A 23776-nucleotide genomic window follows, 5' to 3' on the forward strand; every position below is an offset into this window, starting at 1 on the left:
CTTGATGTGTATGGGGGTGGTGAATTCAATAAATGGGACATTAATGGATCTTTCTCAGATATTCCCTTTGAGTCTTGTCCTTCATGGGGCAACATCGGGTAGCATTTATCTACTGCTAGTCTCTTGCTTCTGAGCATTTGTTCACTTTCCTGCTCTTCCTCATTATCCCTGTATGCGATGGCAGCTTGCACCATCGACATACCTCTTTTATTTTTCTTAGCTAATTTCATTTCTTTCTGTTTGGCTTCTTTGCGCCACAAGCGAAAAGAGTCAAACATCGCCGGCCGGGCTTTCTTCTTAAACAGTTTGACCTCGAGGTTGTCTAAAACTTCTGACTCAAAACTACCATATTGGGGCCATTTTAAAACACCATCTTTCCTGGTGTACTTTATCCATACCTCATTATATGTGATAAGGCCTTTATATATAACTCATATGTTGGAGTTCCAATCGGAGGAACCGGACACGAAACCTCTAATCGGGAGTCCTTACCACAACCAAGACAAAACAAGTTTCCAAGTCTGCTAAGACCAGGCATCTTCGCTCACTAGTCTAGCTTCAAACTTCAAGGGATTATCTAATTATGCTATTCTCGTGAATACACGAATCCCTCGGTTTTGTCGCTTGCAAGTTCCAAACAAGGTGTACCTCAAGGATACCAAAGACTAAGAACCAAACTAAGGACTAGGAGACGCTCTACTTATACTTAACTGAAGTATTGAAGATCGGTGACGTCACTAGAAGACTCGTCTATCGTTTCGCTCTACCAAGGATCACTGGGTCCAAAACAGGGCGATAGTCAGGGCAGCAGTCCTTCGTAGCCGTCGGGACGCGGGGAACCTCGCAGCAAAGACCTTCGGAACCACGTCGACATACAGGAGTCGCTGAAGTGGCTGGCCGTCCTCTGGAATTTTCACACGAAGCTCCTCACGAACATCTGGCTTGGACCGTCACCGCTTGATACTGCCCCGAGTTGGGCGCCAACTGAGGTGCCGGGTTTTTAGGAACCCGGTGGTGCCAGGGGATAACACCCGAAGACCTCTGAGTTCCCCCTGTTCCGGACCACAGAAACCAAGAGTCTTCTAGTTGAAGTCAGAGATCGAGTTTTATTGGCTGCAACCAAGTAACATGTGTCCTAGAAGCACGACAGCACGGGTCGTAAGTTCTCAGGAGACTGTTCGTTTTTACAGAACCAGCCTTCTCCTTATATACGGAAATAACAGCCGCGGGCAAGAATTCTTGAGTTTACAATACGGTCATAGACATATTTTCACAATAGAGCAAAACGCACAGTCATGTTGGCCAACCCATATTTTAGATGTCCAGTTTGTGACAGATGACCCAGCCAGGCCCAGAACTCCCATCAGATATCGATGATACCCCAATAAAACAGGGCACCTCCTTGTCGTAAAACTGGTCATAAACCAGGAACATGGACAGGTGTATGTGTGTAGAAAACATGGCCTTTATGTAGTGAATGGTTTATGGCATGTTATGCATTGATGCTATCTTATTCGGCCACTGGGCGAGGAGATGCCCAAACAGGTTTGGCTGGAGGCAGTGGAGTCAGCTTTGGCCAGGTCATGGGGAAGTCAGCTAAGGTGGACGTGTCCTTTCAGATTAAGCTCGGCCTTAATCGATTGACTTATATGAGGGCAAGCCATAAGATGGATGCCGTCCACAAAATGGAGTCCGAGGGTTCGGAATGGAAACCGTGATTTAAGGGTGTTAGCATTGCTCAATCACGACGCAAATGCATAGGGATAATGTCCTAATCATTACCGGTCTGCCGATACCAAATTCGTCATGGTACGATGATATTTTGTGACACGAGTGTTTGACCTCGGTACTGGTATTACAGCAGGGTCCAGAATCTCAGAACCACACAGCATGCGTGCAAAGGGTTTCAGGGGTAGGAGTGACCCCCATCAAATAAAAATAAAACTTATATTCCTTCTTTTATGACGAGGTCTGCTAAAGGAATCTGTTTCATTTGTAGTGAAATTAAGAATAAAAAGAATTCATATGGCAATGCATCATATGTCTTTAAATATTCAGTGCACTTTTAGGACAGGGTATGTGTGTTTTTGGTTTAATTTCTCTGCGTTTGTACATATTTTGGTAAATGCTGCGAGGGAGGGAACCCTATTGGTCAAAACCTTCCGATCACCTTTTAGAACTAAGTTTATTTTTGTCTTCTTATTTTTAGAGCCTTTGCTAAGAAGCAACAGCAGCTTAGTGCATTGAAGGTCCTGCAGAGGAACTGCGCAGCTTATCTCAAGCTCCGTCACTGGCAGTGGTGGAGACTTTTTACAAAGGTTTGTATGTCCCTTTTGGTGTGGCCAACAGAGCTTCGTACCCTGATCAGGCTGGTGAAGACAAGTGTAGACTGGTGGGCTTTGATTGTTTGAGATATGCATCTTAAGGAGTGGCTTTTCTTTTCTGTAGGTAAAGCCTTTGCTGCAGGTGACTCGACAGGAGGAAGAACTCTTGGCCAAAGATGAGGAACTCCTAAAGGTGAAGGAGAAACAGTCAAAGGTGGAGGGAGAGCTTGTAGAGATGGAGAGGAAACATCAGCAGGTATGCGGCGAGAGCAAGCTATTTTTCTGTAATAAGAAGCACATCCTGTATTGCCATGGTCCATCAAGACAGGTCTGTGCTAGTAAAATCATGTTGGGCACACAAAGGGTTCATCTAGGAGCTTTGTGGCTAGAACATGCACTTTAAGCAAGAAACCTAACTCAAATGTTTGTGATGATGAGAATTATATGGATGAAGATGGTTTCAGTAAAATAATTAAATCTGACACACATCAGTAGTGTGAAAAATGTAAGACCATGCAGTATTCTTTAAAATAGCATTCACTCATCCTTGGGAAAAGGCGCTAGATTCAACACATCACTTAAATTCATCAGTAGCAAATGTAGTCCTCCAGTGTGGCAGACGATTTGTGCAAATCAAGTATGTATGCTCCTACAACACAATGTACTAAAGACTCTAATTACCGATAGCAAGGTATGCCTATATCTTTTAGGCGGTCATTGTATAAGTATAGTTCTCTTCCAGGGGATCCTCATCAAAGTCATAAGCATTAGAATATTCCCGCCCATGCGCGGGACCCCGGAAACAATATATTATATGTGCCCCACATATACATATACATATATATATAAATATATATATATAAAAATAAGCAATTGCAGCCAAATAAAACAGTAGAGCTGGAATATGCTGTGAAGAATTTCCACCATACATGTGTATTAGCATTAGAAACATGATAAACAACACCAATGCTTGTTTAGAAACTGTTTTAATGCTTAGAAAACAGCAGAAATTCTTATAAGACACTGTAAGCATATACAGCTCCCAGGCTGCATTGCAAATACCCAGTCTAAAAAGACTGAAAAGCTAACCCTGTGGCTGCATGTACCAAAACTGACGCTGTGCCTTTAAGGCACCTCTGCCCCTAGCTTCCCATCATGCCTCAGGGGTTACAGTTAGGTCAGTTGTTCTTTCCGGCTCCTTCAGGAAGGACCCTGGATACACAGCTCCACAGTTTTTCTGCCTTTTTCAGTCAGAAAAGCTTCTAAAGAACATTTTTTTTGATTTACTTTGACTTTTTACATCAAGGGTCAAGTAAATAACTGCTTAGCAGTCGAATTTTTGTGAGGTTTTCCTGTCAGGATGCCTTCATTATTCGATGATTGCCCTTCTTGTGGCCACAAGAAGGCAAAAACGGACTCTCATGAGGTCTGTATTTTATGCTTGCCAGAAGATCACGATCCAAAGGACTGTTCTCATTGTCAAAACCTGTCTGACAGAACTTTAAAAGACAGGGAGAGGAACAGGCTCTATGGTTTGGCCCAAAGATCCATGAGGGGAAGATCTACAGAGAGGAAGAGTTCAAAGAGACCCAGAACTCCCTCCAAAGGCAAGTCAGAGCGTCCATCGACCTCAGCGCCGGGCTCGGCGCTGAAAAAACAACATCTGATGGAAAAATCGAAAGATAAAGCTCCGTCGACGTCGGGACCGGCGCCGACGAGGAAATCGTCGTCGAAAAGAAAATCACCGACGACGAAGAAAGCTCCGCCGTCGTCAACTAGGCGACGATCGGCGTCGAGAGAAGCCACGAGATCTCCGTCGACGAGAAGATCGACGTCAAGACGTAAGTCAACTCCGCCGCCGTCAACCAGGCGACGGTCGGCGTCGAGAGACAGAATACACTCGCCGTCGTCTCAACGTCGACAGGCTTCGAAGAGTGTGACACCTCCGCCGAAGTCTCCACGGAGGCGCTCGGCGTCGAGGAACAAGAGCCCCCTCGGACGATCGTCGTCGAGGAAGGGATCACCGTCGAAGACGTGTCGGCGCTCGACGTCGAGGATGTCCGATCCTCCGCCGTCGCCACATGCCAGGTCGACATCGAGGGCTTCGTCGACGACAGGACGTCGAAGGCCATCTCCGTCGCCGACAGACCAACGTCGGTCGACGTCGAGACCTCCGTCGACGGCAGAGCAACGCCGTTCGACGTCGAGACCTCCGTCGACGGCAGGGCAACGCCGCTCGACGTCGAGACCTCCGTTAACGGCAGGGCACCGCCGTTCGACGTCGAGACCTCCGTCGAAGGCGGGACGACGCCGTTCGACGTCGAGGGAAAAGACACCGTCAGCGGCTCGACATCACAGGTCGATGTCGAGAGAACACGGGTCATCATCGAGGCGTTCGACGTCGAAGATTATCACTCCGTCGACGCCGCAGAGGCGTCCAACGTCAAGGGAAAGACTTCTAAGACGTCCGCCAACACCGGTGAGACGAAAATCCCCTTCAGTGCCTTCAACTATTTTGGTGACCCAATCGGCTTCTCACCATTCCTCCTCAAGGGCCTCTAGCTCATCGAGGTCCACTTCCAGGAGTAGAAGTCCGTTGCCCCAGCGAAAGATAACACTCTCGCCAAGATGGTATGCTCCTTTGCACACGTGGAAGGATTCTGGAGCGACGGAGAGGCTGCACAGATATGTAAGCCCACACCACAGGTCACCCCTTCAGAGACTGATAGAAGAGGCAGACAAACAGAGTCCTATCAGGCACCAATCACGCTCTCGGGAGAGGAGAGCGGAAAGGTCGCATACCCCCAGGGTCTCCCGATCACCACGGAGAGAGCATCCCAGATCTCAAACGCCGAGAAGGGAGAAACGAACTGAGAGGTCGAGATCTCCACGAAGGGAGCGTCGGAGAGAATCACGTTCTCCTCGAAGGGAAGACCGACCGAGAAGATCGCCAGTGAGGAAGGAAAAATCTCACCACAGGAGAAGGAGAACACCATCAACCTCCTCCTCATCTTCTTCAAGATCTTCTAAAGGGGATTACTCCCCAACGCTGGCAGACAGCCCTCACTCCAGAGCTTCCCCGCTTGACGACGTCAACACATACCTGGACGTTCTTCAAAGGGGCGCTCAAAAACTTCAAATAGAAATGGCTGTTCCAGAAGTTTCCACTACTGTAATTTTTGAGACCCTTCGGCACAAATCATATTCAAGGCCTTTGCTCCCATTGGTTCCAGGGATAATGGACCCAATCAAGGAGGTCTTCCTCACGCCAGCGGCAATCAGGGCGGTTCCGGCACGTATCCAGAAAAAGTATAGGCCGGCCGACTCGGATCCAATCTTTGTTAAAGGGGAGCCTGCGGCGGACTCTGTTATCGTAGCCTCAGCTAGGAAGAATCACGCAGTCGCACCCTCTTCTTCAGTTCCTCCTGACAAGGACAGCAAGACCCAAGATTCTTGGGGACGCAGAGTGTGCAGCACAGCAGCTTCATCACTGAAAGTCTCTAGTGCCTCAGCACTTCTCGGCAGATATGATAGAGCACTGTGGGACTCCATGGAACGATTCAAAGAGAAATTGCCCAAGGAGGACCAGAAGGACTTTGACGAAACAGTGACGGAGGGCTGTTTGGTGGCAAACCAAATGATCAGTTCATCCGCAGATAACGCACTCCTAGCAGGACATGCCTACTCGCATGGGGTTTGCGCGAGAAGATCTTCTTGGTTGCGGTTGACGGGTCTCAAACCAGATGCCCAGCAACGCATCCTCAATCTGCCCTTCTCAGGATCTTCACTCTTTGGGGAGCATGCCGATCAGGAAATGACCCGCATGAAAACCGAATTGGACACGGTGAAGGCGGTTGGTCTGGAAAAGAAGAAAGAGCCGTTCAAACGACGCTTCAAGACCAACAAGAACCGGGGAGGCCAACAGAGGGTTCAAACCCCTCAATGGTCTCAGAACAAGCCACAAGGGAAGACACAATACAGAGGAGGAAAATCGGGCAGAGGCAGAGGCGGACATCATCAGTCCTCTGCCACGCCCAGAGGAGGCAAGGCCTGAGCAGTGGCTTCCTCTGGCGCCGTTACCCACTCCAGTGGGAGGAAGTGCTTCGCAACACCTGGAAGAGTGGGTCAGCATCACAAAAGATCAGTGGGTGCTGAATATACTGCGCAATGGATATGCGCTGCGTTTCCGGACGAGACCACAACCGATTCCTCCAAAAAAGACTCGCTCGTACCATCTAAACCTCCTCAAAAGGGAGGTGAGCGTCCTCTTACAGAAAAACGCAATCGAAGAGGTACCCCCATCCCAAAGGGGGAGAGGAGTGTACTCAAGGTATTTTCTAGTCCCCAAAAGAGACCAAGAGGACAAGTTCAGACCGATTCTAGATCTTCGGACCCTCAACAAAGTGGTGGTCAAAGAGAAGTTTCGCATGCTGGCACTTCATCAGATATGTCCTCATCTACAAAGTGGAGATTGGATGTGTTCGGTGGATTTACAGGACGCGTACTTCCACATTCCTATCACACCAGGTCATCGGAAGTACTTGAGGTTTCTGGTAGGGAACAAGCATTACCAGTACAAAGTACTTCCGTTCGGTCTGAAATCCGCACCAAGGGTGTTCACCAAATGCATGGCAGTGGTAGCGGCATGTCTGCACAAAAAAGGTCTTTTTGTGTACCCATATCTAGACGACTGGCTCCTGAAGAGCCAGTCCCCTCGTCAAGCCACCAAAGACTGTCGTCTGTGTCTTCAACAACTACACAGGCTTGGGCTCCACGTGAACACAGAAAAGTCAGTCCTGCATCCCACGCAAACCATCCACTATCTGGGAGCAGTCCTAGACACAAATTTAGGAAGAGCGTTTCCTTCGCAGGAGAGACTGTCTTCCATGGGGCAGAAATGCAGAAAGTTACTTCAGTTTCCTCGTCCAAAGGTGCGAGAAGTAGCGTCTCTACTGGGCTCCATGGCGTCCTGCATCTTCCTAATTCCAAACGCCAGGTTGAGGATGCGTCCTCTTCAAGAGTCTGTGGAAGACCAGTGGGACCAAGCGACTGGAGATTGGGAGGATCGAATCATCTTATCTCAAGCAGCACTGTCCTCAATACAGTGGTGGACTCGCCCTCGGAATGTCTTGCAGGGAGTCCCGTTTCAGCAGCCTCTTCCTTCGATGTCTGTGGTAACGGACGCATCTCTGGAAGGTTGGGGTGCTCACATGGGTCGTCTTCAGATTCAGGGTCGCTGGTCGACCAACCTTCAGACATACCATATCAACATGCTGGAACTTCGAGCAGTTCATCTGGCGCTCAAAGCGTTCCTTCCAGCAATCACAACGGACAAGATCTTGGTTCAGACGGACAACACTACAACAATGTTCTATCTGAACAAGCAGGGAGGAACACGGTCTCGCCCTCTGTCTCAGGAGGCCCAAGCCATATGGCACTGGCTTCTGGCTCGGGGACTGTCGGTGGTGGCAGTACACCTTCCAGGCGAGCTGAACACAAAGGCGGACGCACTCAGCAGGCACTTCGAAGATCAGCCAGACTGGGTGCTAAACGACGAAGTAGTCGAAGATCTCTTCCGTTGCTGGGGCCGTCCAGACATAGATTTATTCGCGGACGACGAAAACGCCAAATGCCACGCCTTCGCGTCCAGGTTCCACCGACCAGGGACGCAAGGGAACGCTCTCCTGCTGGAGTGGACAGGAATGTTCGCCTATGCGTTTCCTCCTCTGGCTCTGATTCCGAAGGTGGTGGCCAAGCTCATCAGATCGAGCATGGACATGATCCTAGTTGCTCCGGATTGGCCGCGACAATGGTGGTATCCAGACCTATTACATCTGTCGCTGTGTCCACACAGACGTCTGCCATGCAGACCAGACCTGTTGAGCAAAATGAACGGGAGGATCCTGCATCCCAACCTCCCGTCACTGAACCTGACTGCATGGCTCCTGAGGTCTTGCAATACGGACACTTAAATCTGCCTCCAGAATGTATGAATATTTTAAAAGAGGCAAAGAGGCCTTCCACTAGGGCGTCTTATGCATTCAAGTGGAAGAGATTTTTCATTTGGTGTAGGGACCATGGCTTTGATCCCACCACAGGACAAGAAGAGGTAGTCCTCCCTTACCTCCTTTACTTAGCGACATCAGGGTTGAAATACGCTTCTATCAGGGTTCACCTATCTGCCATAGTAGCGTACAGAAAATCACCTACACAAACATCGTTTTTTCAGGTCCCAGTGGTTAAGGATTTCCTTCAGGGATTGAAGAAGGTCTATCCCCCTGTGAGAAATCCTTCTCCTCCCTGGGAGTTGAACCTGGTTCTCTCCAGGCTGATGTCTGCACCGTTTGAACCTATACACAAGGCCTCCTTGCAGCATCTCACTTGGAAGGCGGCCTTCTTGGTGGCAATAACCTCTGCTCGCAGGGTTAGCGAGATTCAAGCACTCTGCACCAAGGAACCCTACACGGTGTTTCACCACAACAGAGTGGTAATGAGGGCTCACCCTTCTTTCCTTCCAAAAGTGGTATCGGATTTTCATATCAACCAAACGATTACCCTTCCTTCGTTCTTTCCTAACCCATCGACCCCAGCTGAGAGGTCGTTGCACTCGTTAGATCTTAAACGGGTGCTAAAGTTTTACCTAGAAAGAACAAAGGGCACCAGAAAGACAGACCAACTCTTTGTCAATTATGGGTCAATGAGGACCGGGTTTGCAGCAGCCAAGAGGTCCATCTCCAGATGGATTGTCTCATGCATCAAACTAGCATACCAGCTGGCTGGCAAACCTTTGTTACAATCACCCAAAGCTCATTCCACTAGAGGGAAGGCAGCCACAACAGCATTTTTACATGACATTCCCATGTCAGAAATTTGCAAGGCTGCGACATGGAAATCAGTCCATACCTTTACAAGGCATTATTGCCTAGAGTCTGATTCCAGAGCGGATTCTCAAGTAGGGCAAGCCTCCTTGAGAAACCTATTTGGGTAGAATAAGGCCTATTTTTGGGCCTACGAATGTGAATGTTACCTGTTGATTCCTTTGCCCGCAGGGATGAGGTGAGGCTCGCTACTCTATTCTAATGCTTATGACTATTGATGAGGATCCCCTGGAAGAGAAGGATTAGTTACTTACCTGTAATCCTAGTTCTCTTCCAGGGGTATCCTCATCAAAGTCATAAGCAACCCTCCCGCCTCCCCGGGCAAAGGACTTTGTTTATTAAGTAGGAGATGTTTTAACCTGTTATTACCATGGTGTTGTTTTCAGTCTCCGAAAAGAACAACTGACCTAACTGTAACCCCTGAGGCATGATGGGAAGCTAGGGGCAGAGGTGCCTTAAAGGCACAGCGTCAGTTTTGGTACATGCAGCCACAGGGTTAGCTTTTCAGTCTTTTTAGACTGGGTATTTGCAATGCAGCCTGGGAGCTGTATATGCTTACAGTGTCTTATAAGAATTTCTGCTGTTTTCTAAGCATTAAAACAGTTTCTAAACAAGCATTGGTGTTGTTTATCATGTTTCTAATGCTAATACACATGTATGGTGGAAATTCTTCACAGCATATTCCAGCTCTACTGTTTTATTTGGCTGCAATTGCTTATTTTTATATATATATATTTATATATATATGTATATGTATATGTGGGGCACATATAATATATTGTTTCCGGGGTCCCGCGCATGGGCGGGAATATTCTAATGCTTATGACTTTGATGAGGATACCCCTGGAAGAGAACTAGGATTACAGGTAAGTAACTAATCCCTCTCTCGTATTCCTTGTCACTGGCTTGATCATAGTCACGAGGCTGCTCCAACAAATAGACCGTTTCCTGCTCAAAGTCTTCTGGTTAGTCAAAGCTTACTCATTAGCTTAAGAATGCCAGCGTGACTCCGCCCCATTCTGCTACTTAGAGTCTAGCAAGAAAGCATGAGGGTATCATGATAAACCTCACACTATTAACCTCACACTCACATGATGTCCCCCAGGGCCAAAATGATCCTACATTTGGTCCCAGCGTGGCCTGAGTTTCCTGGCCTGTTGTCGACCCTACAGCAAATTGTGGCCTTGAAAGGGGCCATGCTGTAAGTTTAGCTCCCTCTGGTGCAGCTTCAGGTCTCACTAGTCGACGGGGGTCTCCAGTCGGCCTTCTGCCTGAGGGTCTGTTCCCAATGCCGTCTGTTACCTTGGGACTCTGTAGTGATTTCCATATCTGCACCAAGATCCATCCTAATACCTTCTCTACCAACATTGACACAGTCTCCACCGGTACCAGTTGACGATCACGATACAATTCTGAATCTGGTCTCTGACACCCAAAGCAATGTTATGTGCTTATGTTGCTGTAAAGAAATGCATCTTTTTGTAAGGTCAACCCCAAGTTTTTCAGCTGATGCTGCTTGTTCTTTGACTCCTAGAGTGCACTAGGGCCTACTAACCAGACCTCAGTGCCAATGCCCTGACCCTAAAGTGCATATTTAATTGGCTGTCCCCAATTAGAAATGGCTAACTTGCCTGCAAGACCCTAGTATGTGGTTTCCTGGTACCCTGGGCATTTAAGTTTGTTGCCGGGATTCTGCACATATACAGAACCATGCACAGGAATACAGGACCACAGTGCATAGGGGCTATGCCTTCCTACCAGCTCAGCACCCACAATCCCAGGACCGTCTAGCTATAGTGTCTCACTCGCTTTCCTATACAATCACGAAGATGCAAATGATTAGACACCCCAGAACACAACACTCCTGTATCTCAAGAATCGCTGTAACAAGACACACGCTTTCGCTCACTCACTCGTACATGCCCACAATAAGAATTGACCGAGACACGAATATAGTTTACAATGTTTATTTCAATATAACGCAGTATATGAGCCCCAACTAACCACAAAATGCACAAACCTAACATAGTTAGCATTGCAGCAAGGCCATATATCATAAAGGGAGATGTCATTTTATAAAGACAGTGGATAAAGGACTGTAAGGCCTAACCACTCTCCCTTTGGTAAGAAGAAGTATTATTGCAATAATAGAAGATCTCTGGGCTTAGTCAGTAGACCTCATACCTTAGGGCCTAGATGGCATATCTACATCATAGGAACCGCATGGCTCTTCTCCCTGGAAAGGTCCCTCTCCAAGTGTGTGTTAACCAAACATACCTTCCCTTAATATCAAAGCACGAGTTTTCCGCAGCAAGAGCTGTGCTAGCATGTTTTGTCTAGGTGTTAGAGACTGACCAGAACTGAATAACAAGGTGCATTGTTTATCGACGTTGCTCACAGTGTTCAGACTAAACTCCAGGAACAGGCAGAAAACGCACAAAGTAGACGGTTCTCATGTGAAATGCTTAAACATAGTCTTGAAAAAATAGTCCTGTAGTAATGTGCGCAAAAGCAGCATCATTGCATCAGAGCTCATGCTTACTTAGCGATGCCGACAATGTCCCTGTCAGCCATAAGACAAGTTAGAAAGGTAGAGAGGGTACCCCAGGGCTTTCTGCCCTTTTTGTGCCACCCGGATGTCCCACAAGTAAAACGAGCCCCCCAGCCAGCCACTACAGACTGGCAGTGCAGTTGTGCACTGCTATCCCGACTTTGCCAGTGAAAGCAATGGCAAAGCCGCTTCTTCCCTGTTACACCGGTGTAAGGCACCCATCTGGCTTGCTGTAGGGAAGTGCTCCGTTTTCCATGGTTGCCACCCACTTTTTGCCTGATGTTGTTGCTCTTTGACTAAGTGTGCCCTGGGTTCCTGCCAAGCAGGTACCCAGTGCCTATGTCTTTCCCTAAAACTGTACTGTTTCACACTCAGTTGTCAACTCTCTTGCCACATGTAAGTCCTTGTAAAAGGTACAAACACCCCCCCCCCCCCATGGCAGGCTGCGTGTTTTTGTGCAGAGCAAGGTGAAGAGTCGACATGGCACACATCCCTGTGTACCATGCCTACAATCCACTGCCTTTGGCATAGGTACGCCACCCCTCTAGCTGGGTGCACTATACCAGTGGTGAGGGTACAGGTACATGAGCCTTGGACTCCTATTGTGTCTTAAGTCAATTCCAGGACATTGTAAGTGCAGTAAAGACATAATGAGTATGTCGTCTGGGGGGGCGTGGCTTGGGCGCCGATGGCGATGGTCGCCTGAGAGCTCGGCTCCGGGACTGAGCCCGGGATTATCCTGTAAATCGGAGGCCGTGGGGCACCCTAACCCCCGCAAACTGTTGATCGGCCCGACGGGGACCTGCCGGGGCACTTGGCGCAGTCCGAACGTGTGGTGACCCGACGGAAAATCGAAGTTTGTGGAACCGCGGAGTGCGACCCAACATGGCGCCCGGACTTCATTGTCCCCTTGGCCGGGACCATTAGACTGGAGGAGCATCACTAGCAGCGGCGCACCCTCCACCCTTCCGCCTCCATGTGATATGAGGGTCTGGATATCGGTCTGATTGGACTCTGGCAACGGAGATCGCACCTGGATGGTCGGATGCCCTCGCTATAGCGGAACCCGGCACGCGGACGCCTGGAGGCCCTGACCGTAGCGCCCACTCCCTACACCGCACTTGGCAGCATCTCCCTGACCGACCCACTCCCATGGTAGGCACAACCCCTTGGCGCCACAGAGTATCCGGTGGAGTTGGTGACCCTCATTCCGGGACCTCATCAGCCAAACGGGCCTGCCCGACCTGGCGCCGATTGTCTCCGCCTCCTCCTCGGTGCCCTCAGACGACGTGGTGGTGGCGCGAGCCGAAGCTGAGAAGGTCCAACAGGCCCTGGAGACGGGGATCACCGGCGCTCGACCCGAAGACCAGCAACCGGGAGAGACATAGCCGACGCCCGCACTCGGTGGCGCCTATCCCTGGATCCACACTGTGTGCCTCCGGCGACATGGGGAAGCCAAGGGGAGCCAAGGGGACTACCCCAGCTGCCTCAGACTCGGAGACCCCGGACAAAGAGGACCGTGGAGACCCGGAGAGTTCTGGTGGTGCACCAATGCAGCAGCAATTTGACCGCGTCTTGGAGGCGATTGCGACCACACGCTCGGCCCTCCAGCAGGACATTGCCCAGGTGGCGACGAGCCTAGGCCTCCTTAGAGCGGATCACGGCAAGCTTTCGGATAGAGTCAAGGAAGTAGAGAGCTCGGTGAAAACCTTGGAGCCGGCGCAGCGAACCTTGGCCGCGACTATGAAGGATGCCCTGTCCCGGATTACTGCCCTGGAGCAGCGAGCGGAAGATGCGGAAGGCCGTAACAGGCGAAACAACATTCGTGTGGTGGGCCTGCCGGAGAAGATTGAGGATGGCAACATGGTGGCATACTTGGAAGCCTGGCTCCGAGACACGGTGGCCCCGGAGGGTCTATCCTCCTTCTACACCCTGGAGCGAGCTCATAGAGTCCCAGCGAGGCCACCACAACAGGGACGTGCCCCGCGACCGGTGGTGGCACGGTTATTGCACTTTCGGGACAGGGACCTCATCCTCAATGCCGCCAGACATAATGGCCCATTCAAAGTGGCGAACAGCCAGGTGAACATCTTCCCGGATTACACCTATGAAACCCAACGCAGGCGGTTTTTTATTCTTGGCGGTCAAGCGCGAGCTCCGGAGCGAGGGCATCCAATACTCGCTCCTATTTCCTGCAAGGCTCCGCATAATTGTCGATGACAAGACTCAATTCTTTGATACCCCGGAGGATGTCTGTAACTGGCTTGAACTCTATAGAGCCGGGAAGGATGGCTTTAGCTCCTCATCTCAGCTGGCGGCGGAGCCGGAGCAGAGACGGCGGTCCAAGAGGATTCGGAGTCGCCGTGGCCGTTCAGGCGGACCCTCAACTGCGGAGACATCGACGGAGCGGAAGGGAGTGCTGGAGGTGTTATCTGCGCTGTCTGGCTCACGAGACGGTGCCATCGAAGAGGAAGCGGACCCTGGTGACGAGGGGGTACCGACGGACTCCGAGGAATCGGTGACTGATAGCGTCCACACACCGGTGATCACACCGAAATCGGTGGAGGACCTTCTGGATGGACAGGGTTAACGGGGTGAGCTACATCCATTTGGGTGGGGGCCCGAAACGGGGGTGGCGGGTGCCGACGATTGATGCTGACTCCGGGGAAGGGGAGGTGGGGTGCCTTGCTTTTGCCCCGAGGGTTTCTAGTACTGTTTTGGGCTTGCTTTAGTCCTGGTAGCCGGGGCATCGAGGGCCCACTGCCAACGCCCGGCCCGCACCTGGCCCTTAAGGCCTTCCTACGGTGGCGACCGCAGGATTAGTCGGGACAGGGGGTTTTTGGAGGGTATGGTTTGGATGGGAACTAGATGGTACTATTTGGGTCCTGTTCTGGGGAGGGTGGATGGGGGTTTGGATCGAACTGGGGTTGTTAAGTTTTGGTTGGGGAAAATGGCCGCCATCAGTGCTAGGATGATTGATGCTCTTTCTTTGTTGGGACCCGGATGGGGAGACTTTGCACGAACGATATGGGACAATGGCTGATGTTGCTAAAGTGAAATGCATTACTTGGAACGTGCGGGGGCTCCACACCATGTCTAGGCGTCACAAAGTCCACGCTTATTTAGTGCGTAGAGGGGTACAAATGGCGCTGCTGCAGGAGACCCATCTGAACAAGGCGGAAGGGGCGGCGCTACAGCGTAGGTGGAGGGGGCAGGTCTTTTGCACTTCGTACTCCGCGTATGCCAGGGGGGCGCTGATTTGGATTAGAGCTGGGGTTCCCTTCCAGGTCACGAAAACAATGGTAGATCCAGAGGGGCGTTATGTGGCCATTTTGGGCACTTTGGGAGGGAGGGACCTAAACGTTTGCTGTGTGTACGCTCCCAATACGGACCAGATTGCCTTCCTTTCCAGGTTATCGGGTTCGTTGGCCCACTTCTTCTCCGGGCCCCTCCTGCTCGGTGGAGATTTCAATTCAGTAGTGGATGTGGAAACTGACCGCTCGCATCCGCCCCTCCCTGACTCTCCGGTTCGCCGTGTGGCTAAAGGTCGCAGGGACTGGCAGACACACTGGGGTCTAACAGATATTTGGAGGGCGCAACACCCCGCAACTAGGGACTATTCCTACTTCTCGGGCCTACATGAGTTACACGTTAGACTGGACGGATTTCTTGGCTCGGCTGAACTGGTTTCAGCGGCGGTCCGGTCTGAATATTTGGCCAGGACCATCTCAGATCATAACCCCCTCCTGCTGGACCTTCGTTGGTTTCCTGGGGTGCCTGCGGTGCCCACCTGGAAGTTGCGTCCCGAGATCCTTGAAGACAGCGTTTTCAAAGCGGACCTAGGAGATAAGATCTCGGAGTACTTCGCGTCCAACGGGGGCACCGCGAGCTCGAGAGCGCTAGAATGGGACGCTTTTAAGGTGGTGGTGAGGGGATACTGTATTTCCAAGAAGGTCGGCATGAGGCGAATTATCCTTGCCGACTTAGATACAGCTGATCGGAAACTCCGCGAGTTGGAACTCCGCCGCCCCGGGCGCCCTGAACTTCAGGAACGCACGGCGGAGGCGAAGGTGGCGGTGGAGGTCGAACGGCTGCGCTGTTTCGACTACAAGGCCTACACGGTTAGGTCCCTCGCAGAGGGGGATAGGTCGAGCGCGTTGCTGGCATGGCTAGCCAACCCTACGCGCCAGTCCTCATTGACGACGTCCATGCGCATGGCGGATGGGACCGCGGTACACACTCAGCCTGAGATTCTGAGCTGCTACCTGCACTACTACGAACGTCTGTACCGCAGTCGCTCTGTCAGAGACCCTGACCTGCTTGATAATTATCTACGGCCCCTGGAGCTCCAAACAGTGGAGCAGGATGTGGCGAAGGCCCTGGGGTCCGACATAGAACTGGGAGAGATCCGCAGCGCCATTAAAAGGATGGCGAGGAATAAGACCCCGGGCCTAGACGGCCTTCCTGTGGAATTTTATGCAGCTTATGCTGATCTCCTAGCCCCAAGGTTATTAATAGTATATAGAGAGGCGAAGAGGCTTGGTCGGCTCCCAGGCTCGATGTGCGAGGCCTTAGTGGTTCCCCTCCTCAAGCCGGGAAGGGACTCGTCCGATCCGGGGTCTTACCGTCCCTTATCAATGTTGACGGTTGACTATAAAATACTGAGCAGCATCTTGGCTTCGAGGCTGCTGGGTCACATGAGTTCTCTGGTACATGAAGACCAGGCTGGATTCATCCCCAGGCGAAACACGACCATGAACATCCGCAGGTTGTTCCGCTTGCTGGGAGAACCGCTCGTGGATGCCCCATGCCCGGTGGTCCTATCGGTAGACTTAGAGAAGGCTTTTGGAATGGGACTACCTGAGCACTGTGTTGCGGAGGTTCGGCCTTGGCGAGGGTTTCATCAGATGGACCACGGTCCTGTATGCCTCTGCATCGGCCAGGGTTCGGGCGGGCCCGCTGATCTCCTCACAATACCCGGTGGAGAGAGGCACGAGACAGGGTTGTTCGTTATCCCCGCTTCTCTTTGCGCTGGCGGTGGAGCCACTCGCGCTGCACCTCCGATCGGGAGCCCATTATAATGGCTTGTGGACACCTTCGGGCCCACACTACATTTCGCTGTATGCCGACGACCTGTTGCTCTTCCTTGAGGACCCGATTGCGGCCCTGCATGGAGCTGCGACGGCGCTCACGACGTTTGGGGAGGTCTCGGGCCTCCGGGTGAATTGGGCTAAGACCTGTCTTTTCCCGGTTCGCAAAGGCACCCCTAGCCCTGCTCTCAGTAGAGAGATTACATGGGAACCTGACTGCTTTAAGTACCTGGGGGTGTACGTCTACCATGAACCATCTGACCTCCTGGATGGGAACATTGCCCGCGGCACCCGAGCACTACGGGGCAGTATGGACTTCTGGGCTACACTACCACTCTCGGTGGCAGGGCGGATCGCTCTGCTCAAAATGGTAGCGCTTCCCCGGTTGCTGTATTATTTCCGGGCGCTACCGATCTGGGTCCCACCGGCCACGTTTAGACTATTACGATCAATGATAGTCGGATTCCTCTGGGGCTCGGGCCGCCGAAGGGTGGCCCTCAGGACCCTGATGAGGCCGAAAGCCGAGGGTGGGCTTGCGGTGCCGGACTTTGAAAAGTACTACTTAGCGGCGCAGCTCCAGACCTTCACCCAGGAGATCGCCCGAGAATTCCGGGGCCCAGAAGACAGGAGAAGTACGGGTATGGCCAGGCATGTTCTCTCCTTCATAGCGCTGCGACAACGTTTGGCCTTACAGGACTTGTCGCTAGAGGAGAAGACCATTCGCCTATGTTGGAACCGAGCTCACGCCCGGGGCCACCTGAGAATACCGTATGCGCCCGAACTACCTTTGGGGATGCTGACGGCCTTGCCCCATGGCGGTGATTGGTCACGGTTGACAAACTGGGAGGACGCAGGCTTACAATTGGTAGGTGACCTCTACGAGGACGGGGCGCTCTTGCCCTTTCAGGAGCTCATTGATCGCTTCGAGGTTCCTCGCGGCGACTTTCTATTGCACTCGGCCCTGGTCCGAGCGATCCAGGCGCACTGGAAATGCGGGCAAGAGGAACCCCCTATATCTCCGGTGTGCCAATACGTTATGATGTCAGCGGGTACGGTGAAGGCGGTCACTTGCCTCTACGGTAGACTGATCAATGAGGGGCTGGCCCCCCTCACTACTCTGAGAACCCGTTGGGAGGAGGACATAGGCAAGGAGATCCCGGAGACGACCTGGTCCCAGCTGGTGCGGCGAGCCTGGAAGGGCACACGCCACTCCCGCTTTCAATTGGTCCACTACTACGTGCTCCATAGGGCATATCTGACCCCGGCGAAAATCCAACGATATTTTGCTACGGGCTCGGCGGACTGCCCCAGATGCCCGGCGCCGGAGGCAGACCTTCTCCACATGTTGTGGTCCTGCCCGGGATTGTCCTCCTACTGGATGGAAGTGGGGAAGACCCTGGAGGAGGTGACAGGGAGATCCTTATCGGTTGATGCGGCAGTGGGACTCCTACACTGGTTTCCACATACCCCCAAAAACAAAATTTCCAGCAAATTCATCGATTTGGGGCTTCTCCTTGCTAAACGAGAGGTGACCAGGAACTGGAAGGCACAGGCTGGTCCGACAGGGAGCCGGTGGCACAGCGAACTCTTGAAGTGGGCAGCGGGGGAAAGCACACTGAGATACCAGCATGCTAGGAGGCAGCATAACGAGAAGGCACAGGAGGCAGCGCTAGAATGGGAGACATTAGTACAGGCCCTCAGGGATTATTGCGCCCCCAGCGACTCCGAAAATGAGGAAGCAGCTCGCCCCGAGTCCCGATAGACGATTGCACTTTACAGCTCTGTTACTTTCCTCATGGGTCCTCTCACAGATCCTAATGCGGTTGTTACCGTGCACTGATGGCGGGGTTGGGTAGGGGGTAATTTGGTTCATAGTGTTTTGAGGGTGGGGTTTTCTTTCTGGGTTTTGTAGGCTTGTTTGGAAAAGCAGATGACGGACAGTGGATCATCCGGACCAGCTTCGCCTTCCTGCTGAGCCCCCATTGAATTTCGCCGCCCGACCGTAGGGTTGTGGGCTGAATGGCTGTGTAAGGGTACATACTGCTGGGGGACGGAGGGTTGCATTTCATTGATTTTGTTGGATCTATACTGCTGGTCGAATATGTAACGATTTACTGATTCCTGCAATAAAAATATATTAAAAAAAAAAAAAAATGAGTATGTCGTCTGGGAGTTATTTTTTGGATGGAATCACTTGGCAAAGTGGATCACAACATAACATAGGCACATTTTATAGTAAGTAAACTTTTCTTAAACATGTTCTATATTGTGTACTTTCTCAAGATGACCATATATATATATATATATATATATATATATATATATATATATATATATATATATATATATATATATATATATATATATATATATATATATATATATAATATTATATAATATATTATATATAATTTCCTCCACAGGACAACCTTGTATCAAAAATATTTTTATTTTTCCTTTTTTTTGGTTAGATTAAAAAATTTTCTCAATATACACAATTTCATTGATTTTTTCAATAAGTATAAAAACATTAAACAATTTCCTTGCAGACTGATAACTGTTCTGATCAACAACATTTTTCTTTATATAAAAAACAAGTTGTCTTCATAAATATCCTTTAGATATCAATTATTTCTCTCATATTTCATCATACATTGATTGATACATTCCTAAATGTATTTTATCCTTAAACATCTCTCTTAATGTCAATACACATTCGTTTTATTCCTTTGAAGTGATGAAACTGGCGGTTTATGCGCATTTCGGCTTGCGCCTTCCTCAGTACTCCGTCACAGATTCTTTTAGCATTGGTTCTGAAATGCCCAGCTCATATTTCTCTTGTATGTGGATTCAATTTGTCGTTTCATTTATTTGAACTTTTCTAGGATTTAACCGCCTTATGATTTTTCTGTGCTTAGTCGAAACAAAGTTTCCATTCTTAAGTGGCAACTTATTAATTCTTCAGGGTTGTTTTGATCTCTTGTCAGTAGGTTGGCTTAGTTCTTATTAATTTTATGAAGAAATTGCAATTTTGTCCACATAAGCAACACCTAAATCCAAATTAAAATCGATGATATCTGATATGTTGTATTTGCGAGGAAAGTCTCTGATTACTAGCTTCGTTTTCTGCAAGCTTTCATGGTGATTAAAATGCCCCTTGTAAGTCGCGTAACAAAAAGGTGGTCTGGGAGTTAGTCATTACGAACTCCACAGCACCATAATGCACAGTGCATGTTTCTGGACCCCTGGGTCGAGAGCCTCCCGCTCTCGGGGTCCTGAAACAAAGCACATTCTGGATCCTGGGCAGAGGTGCCAAGCCTCCTCCCCCTGAATGAACAGGGCCCATGAAGGTGAAGCTTCAAAGGCTTGCTGCTTTTTTGAGCTAACCCAGTCATTTGCTGCTTCCAGCAACTGGAGGAAGAAGAGGAGGACACCAAGTGACCTGGCCCCATCCCTACCGACCTGTCCCGACCTCGGCCTGCTCCAGCAGAATCCTGGTGCATCTTGCAGCCAGCAGCCCCCCAGAACATGGAGGACCTACCCTGCCTTCACTAAAAAGACTGTCTCCCTGAGCACTGGATTTGTTCACCAGCAGACTCTGGATCTAGTCAAATCTGCGAGTCTGCACCACTCTGCACCCGAAGCCCACAGCCAGAGTACGAGTGGCCCAACACCACGATGAGGTCTCCCCGGCGATCCTGACCTGGGATCTGGTGATCCCTGACCTACTTCAAGTCTCCCGACGATGCCTTCAGCCCCTACCTGGGGGATCCCCCCGATCGCGGCAAAACCAGATGCTAAAATACACCCCTGCACCCAATGCCCCACGGCCATGGATGGCTCAACCGATGGTGTCCTGGCATCCCGCGACATCCCAACTTACCTCTCCAACCAGTGCCCAAGACTGCAGTGTTTGTTCTGGCCGGACCTTCCCTGTTGAAACCAACAGGGCTCCAGACATCGATTCAGCACCCTGCACCTGTGCACCCCCTATGCCCCCCGTGCCGCTGTGGGTGCACTTTGGGGGCTATCTTAGATCCCCCTTTGCCCTGAGCTAAATCCTAGGAGCTTTGCTTCCACATCCAAGTGGTGTATATAGGAAGCTGGGTTTCTGTTGCAGTAACCCCCCCACTCACACACACACACACTTTTTTCCAGACTGCTGATGCACTTTGACTTGATGTGCCCTGGGTGCCTGCCAATCAGGTTCCCAGGGCCTGTGTTCTTTCCCCAAACTGTACCTTGTACCCCAATTTGCATCTCTGGCCACATGTCAGTCCCTTGTGAAAGGTACTATGGGTACCAAGGCCACTGTGCCCAGGGAAGGCCTCTAAGGGCAGCAGCACTTATTGAGCCAGCCTTAGAGGTCCTGTACCCTGACACACTTACACACTACCTTTGCAGGCTGCATGTCTTCGTGCAGAACAAAGTGAAAAGTTGACATGGCACACATCCCTGTGTGCCATGGCCACACAACCACTGCCCTTGCATATATCAGTCACCCCTATAGCACAGTGCACTATGCCAGTGGTGTGGGTACAGGTGCATGAGCCCTGTACCCCTACAGTGCCCAAGTCCATTCTTGGGCATTGTAAGTGTGGTGCTGCCATTAAGAGCATATGGTGAAGGGAGTTTGTCATTACACACTCCACAACACCATAATGGCTCCACTGAAAATTGGGAAGTTTGGTATCAAACTTCTCAGCACATTAATCCCACACTGATGCCAGTATGGGATTTAATGTAAAATGCAAAACAGAGGGCATCTTAGAGATGCCCCCTGAAACTCAACCAACTACTAGTGACCTGACTGAGTGGCTTTTTAGACTGCCACCAACAGACTTGTTTCTGGACCCCTGGGTCGAGAGCCTGCTGCTCTCGGGGGACTGAAACAGTGCACATCCTGGGACGAGGTGCCAAGCCTCCTCCCCCAGGATGGGCAGGGTTTCACGAAGGGGAAGCTTCAAAGACTTTGTGAGCTTCCCCAGACCATTTGCTGCTTTCAGCAACTGGTCCCCACTGGTTCTACCCTCACTTTGGGCAGGATAGCCGGCGGGAAAAAGAAGTGAGGGAAAGAGGTGTGCCCACCTCTGCCTACTCCACCCCTCAGGTGGGGGAGGCGAGGTGAAACACAACTCTGAGTCCCCACCATCTTGAGGATGAGGGGACCCAACCAACCAGGGACAGGCTCCTGCCCCCTCCCACTGGAGGGTGGCACAATAGGGCGTGTACCCACCCCAGGGAAGGGACCTATTGGTCCCCGCCCTTTACATACCTGTAACGCCCCTAAATCTAGTATTTAGAGGGCACCCTGAACCTTGCTTCCTCAGATCCAGAAATGACAAGAAGAATAGGACCGAACAGCCGTGCAGCCAGCTAACAAGAGGGCAACACCCACTGACTTTGCCACAGCCCTACAGGCCTGTCTCCCCTCGAACCTGCTCTTGCGAAATCCCAGGGCGTCCTGCAGCCAGCAACCTTGAAAACCCCGGAGGACCTGCCTGCCTTCACTTCTAAAGACTGCTTCTCCCGTGAACATCGATTTGTTCAAACAGCAACCTCTGGCAGCAGCCAGAAACCGCAAATAGCAACCTCTGGCCGCAGCCAAAAACCACAAATCAGCTTGCGAGGAGCAAATGCCCTCCACGCAGCAGCAAACTGCACCAGCGCCTTAAGATCTTAACTGGTGATTTGCGGCGCTCTATACATGTTTTATTGATTGATTGTGAGGACTTTGTGACTGCAGAAACAGACACCGAAGACACCGCTGCACCCCTCGCTCCAAGCCTGAGTTGAAGTGGGCCAACGGTATCATCCTGGTCCCACAACCCTCCAGAGACCGAGGCTTCTCCCGGTAAGGAAAACCTGATGCCTAAACACACCTCTGCATCTGTTACCCCTGAGCCATGGAGAAAATGACCAAAAGTGTCTTTATTTTCCTGAGCATGGTGAGGCCTGAGCCACCCTAATAGTTTAGCCCAACTAGCCTCCCAGTCCAAGCTTGCAGCCTCTTTACATGAAGACTGATCTCCCTAGAGTAACATTGACGGGTGCCCAATGTTCTGCTCCCCTGCATCCAGCCGTCCTTATTCCTCTGGTCGTGTTCTGCAGGCGCTGCTTTGTACCTTGTCCACCACGCACCTTAACTGCTGGAGATTGGTCCAGATTGGTCGCTGTACTGTACCTGAATGGCACATTGACTTTTCCTCCCATAGAATCACATTGCAGCTTCTGAGAATTGCATTATGTGGAATTTTGTCACTAAAAAGAATTCCTATTTAAAAATGTACTTACCTGAACGAAGTGCCTTTGGTGCCTAAACATGTATACATTTTTGTGTTATTTTTATAAATTGATGTAGATCTTCTTATTGAGACATGTCTCCCCTTTATTGACCAGTGGGTGTATTTTCAGATGAGAAGTCTGGCACTCCTCTAAGATAAGCCTAAGGCTCTTCAACCACACTATTCCCTAGAAGAGCACCTTGGGATTGCTAGAGCAATCCCCTGTCCACTTAAAATGGAACCCCTGGACTCTTTACACAATATATCTCATTTTGATATATCTTTAATGAGCCGACTTCCTCCAATGACAAAGAAGCATAAGAAGTTAAGAAAGAAATCAACCCCAACCCACCACTCTGTTCAAAGAGAAGTTGGAAGGGCGTCAAGGTGGTAATCAATCACCATCCCTTTCAAGGAGTTGATTCCACAACCGGTCCAGGTGCATGCCAAATCTGCTGGCCCAACTGCAACGCCACACCAGACCTTAAGGAGGCCATGCTGCATGTTATTGGCACTCTTCTGGCTCCTTCGAATCCCAGTGTGTCCTGCAGCCAGCAACCTTGAAAACCCCGGAGGACCTGCCTGCTTTCACTTCCAAAGACTGCTTCTCCCGTGAACACCGGATTTGTTCAAACAGCAACCTCTGGCA

At 50.6% G+C, this 23776-nt stretch overlaps 1 protein-coding gene across 7 annotated transcripts in view; it reads left to right on the forward strand.

Annotated features, from left to right (window-relative positions):
• The window catches only part of MYH10 (myosin heavy chain 10), a 1221191-nt gene that overhangs the window by 628405 nt on the left and 569010 nt on the right, over positions 1–23776 (forward strand). For all 7 annotated transcript variants that reach the window (XM_086930637.1, XM_086930640.1, XM_086930641.1 and 4 more), the window contains 2 exons: positions 2210–2318; positions 2449–2580. In XM_086930637.1, the coding sequence (XP_086786763.1) occupies positions 2210–2318; positions 2449–2580 (241 nt within the window). The remainder of the gene's footprint in view (positions 1–2209; positions 2319–2448; positions 2581–23776) is intronic.

This window comes from Lissotriton vulgaris, chromosome 7 (assembly GCF_964263255.1).
Source record: "Lissotriton vulgaris chromosome 7, aLisVul1.2, whole genome shotgun sequence".
Lineage (NCBI taxonomy): Eukaryota > Metazoa > Chordata > Amphibia > Caudata > Salamandridae > Lissotriton > Lissotriton vulgaris.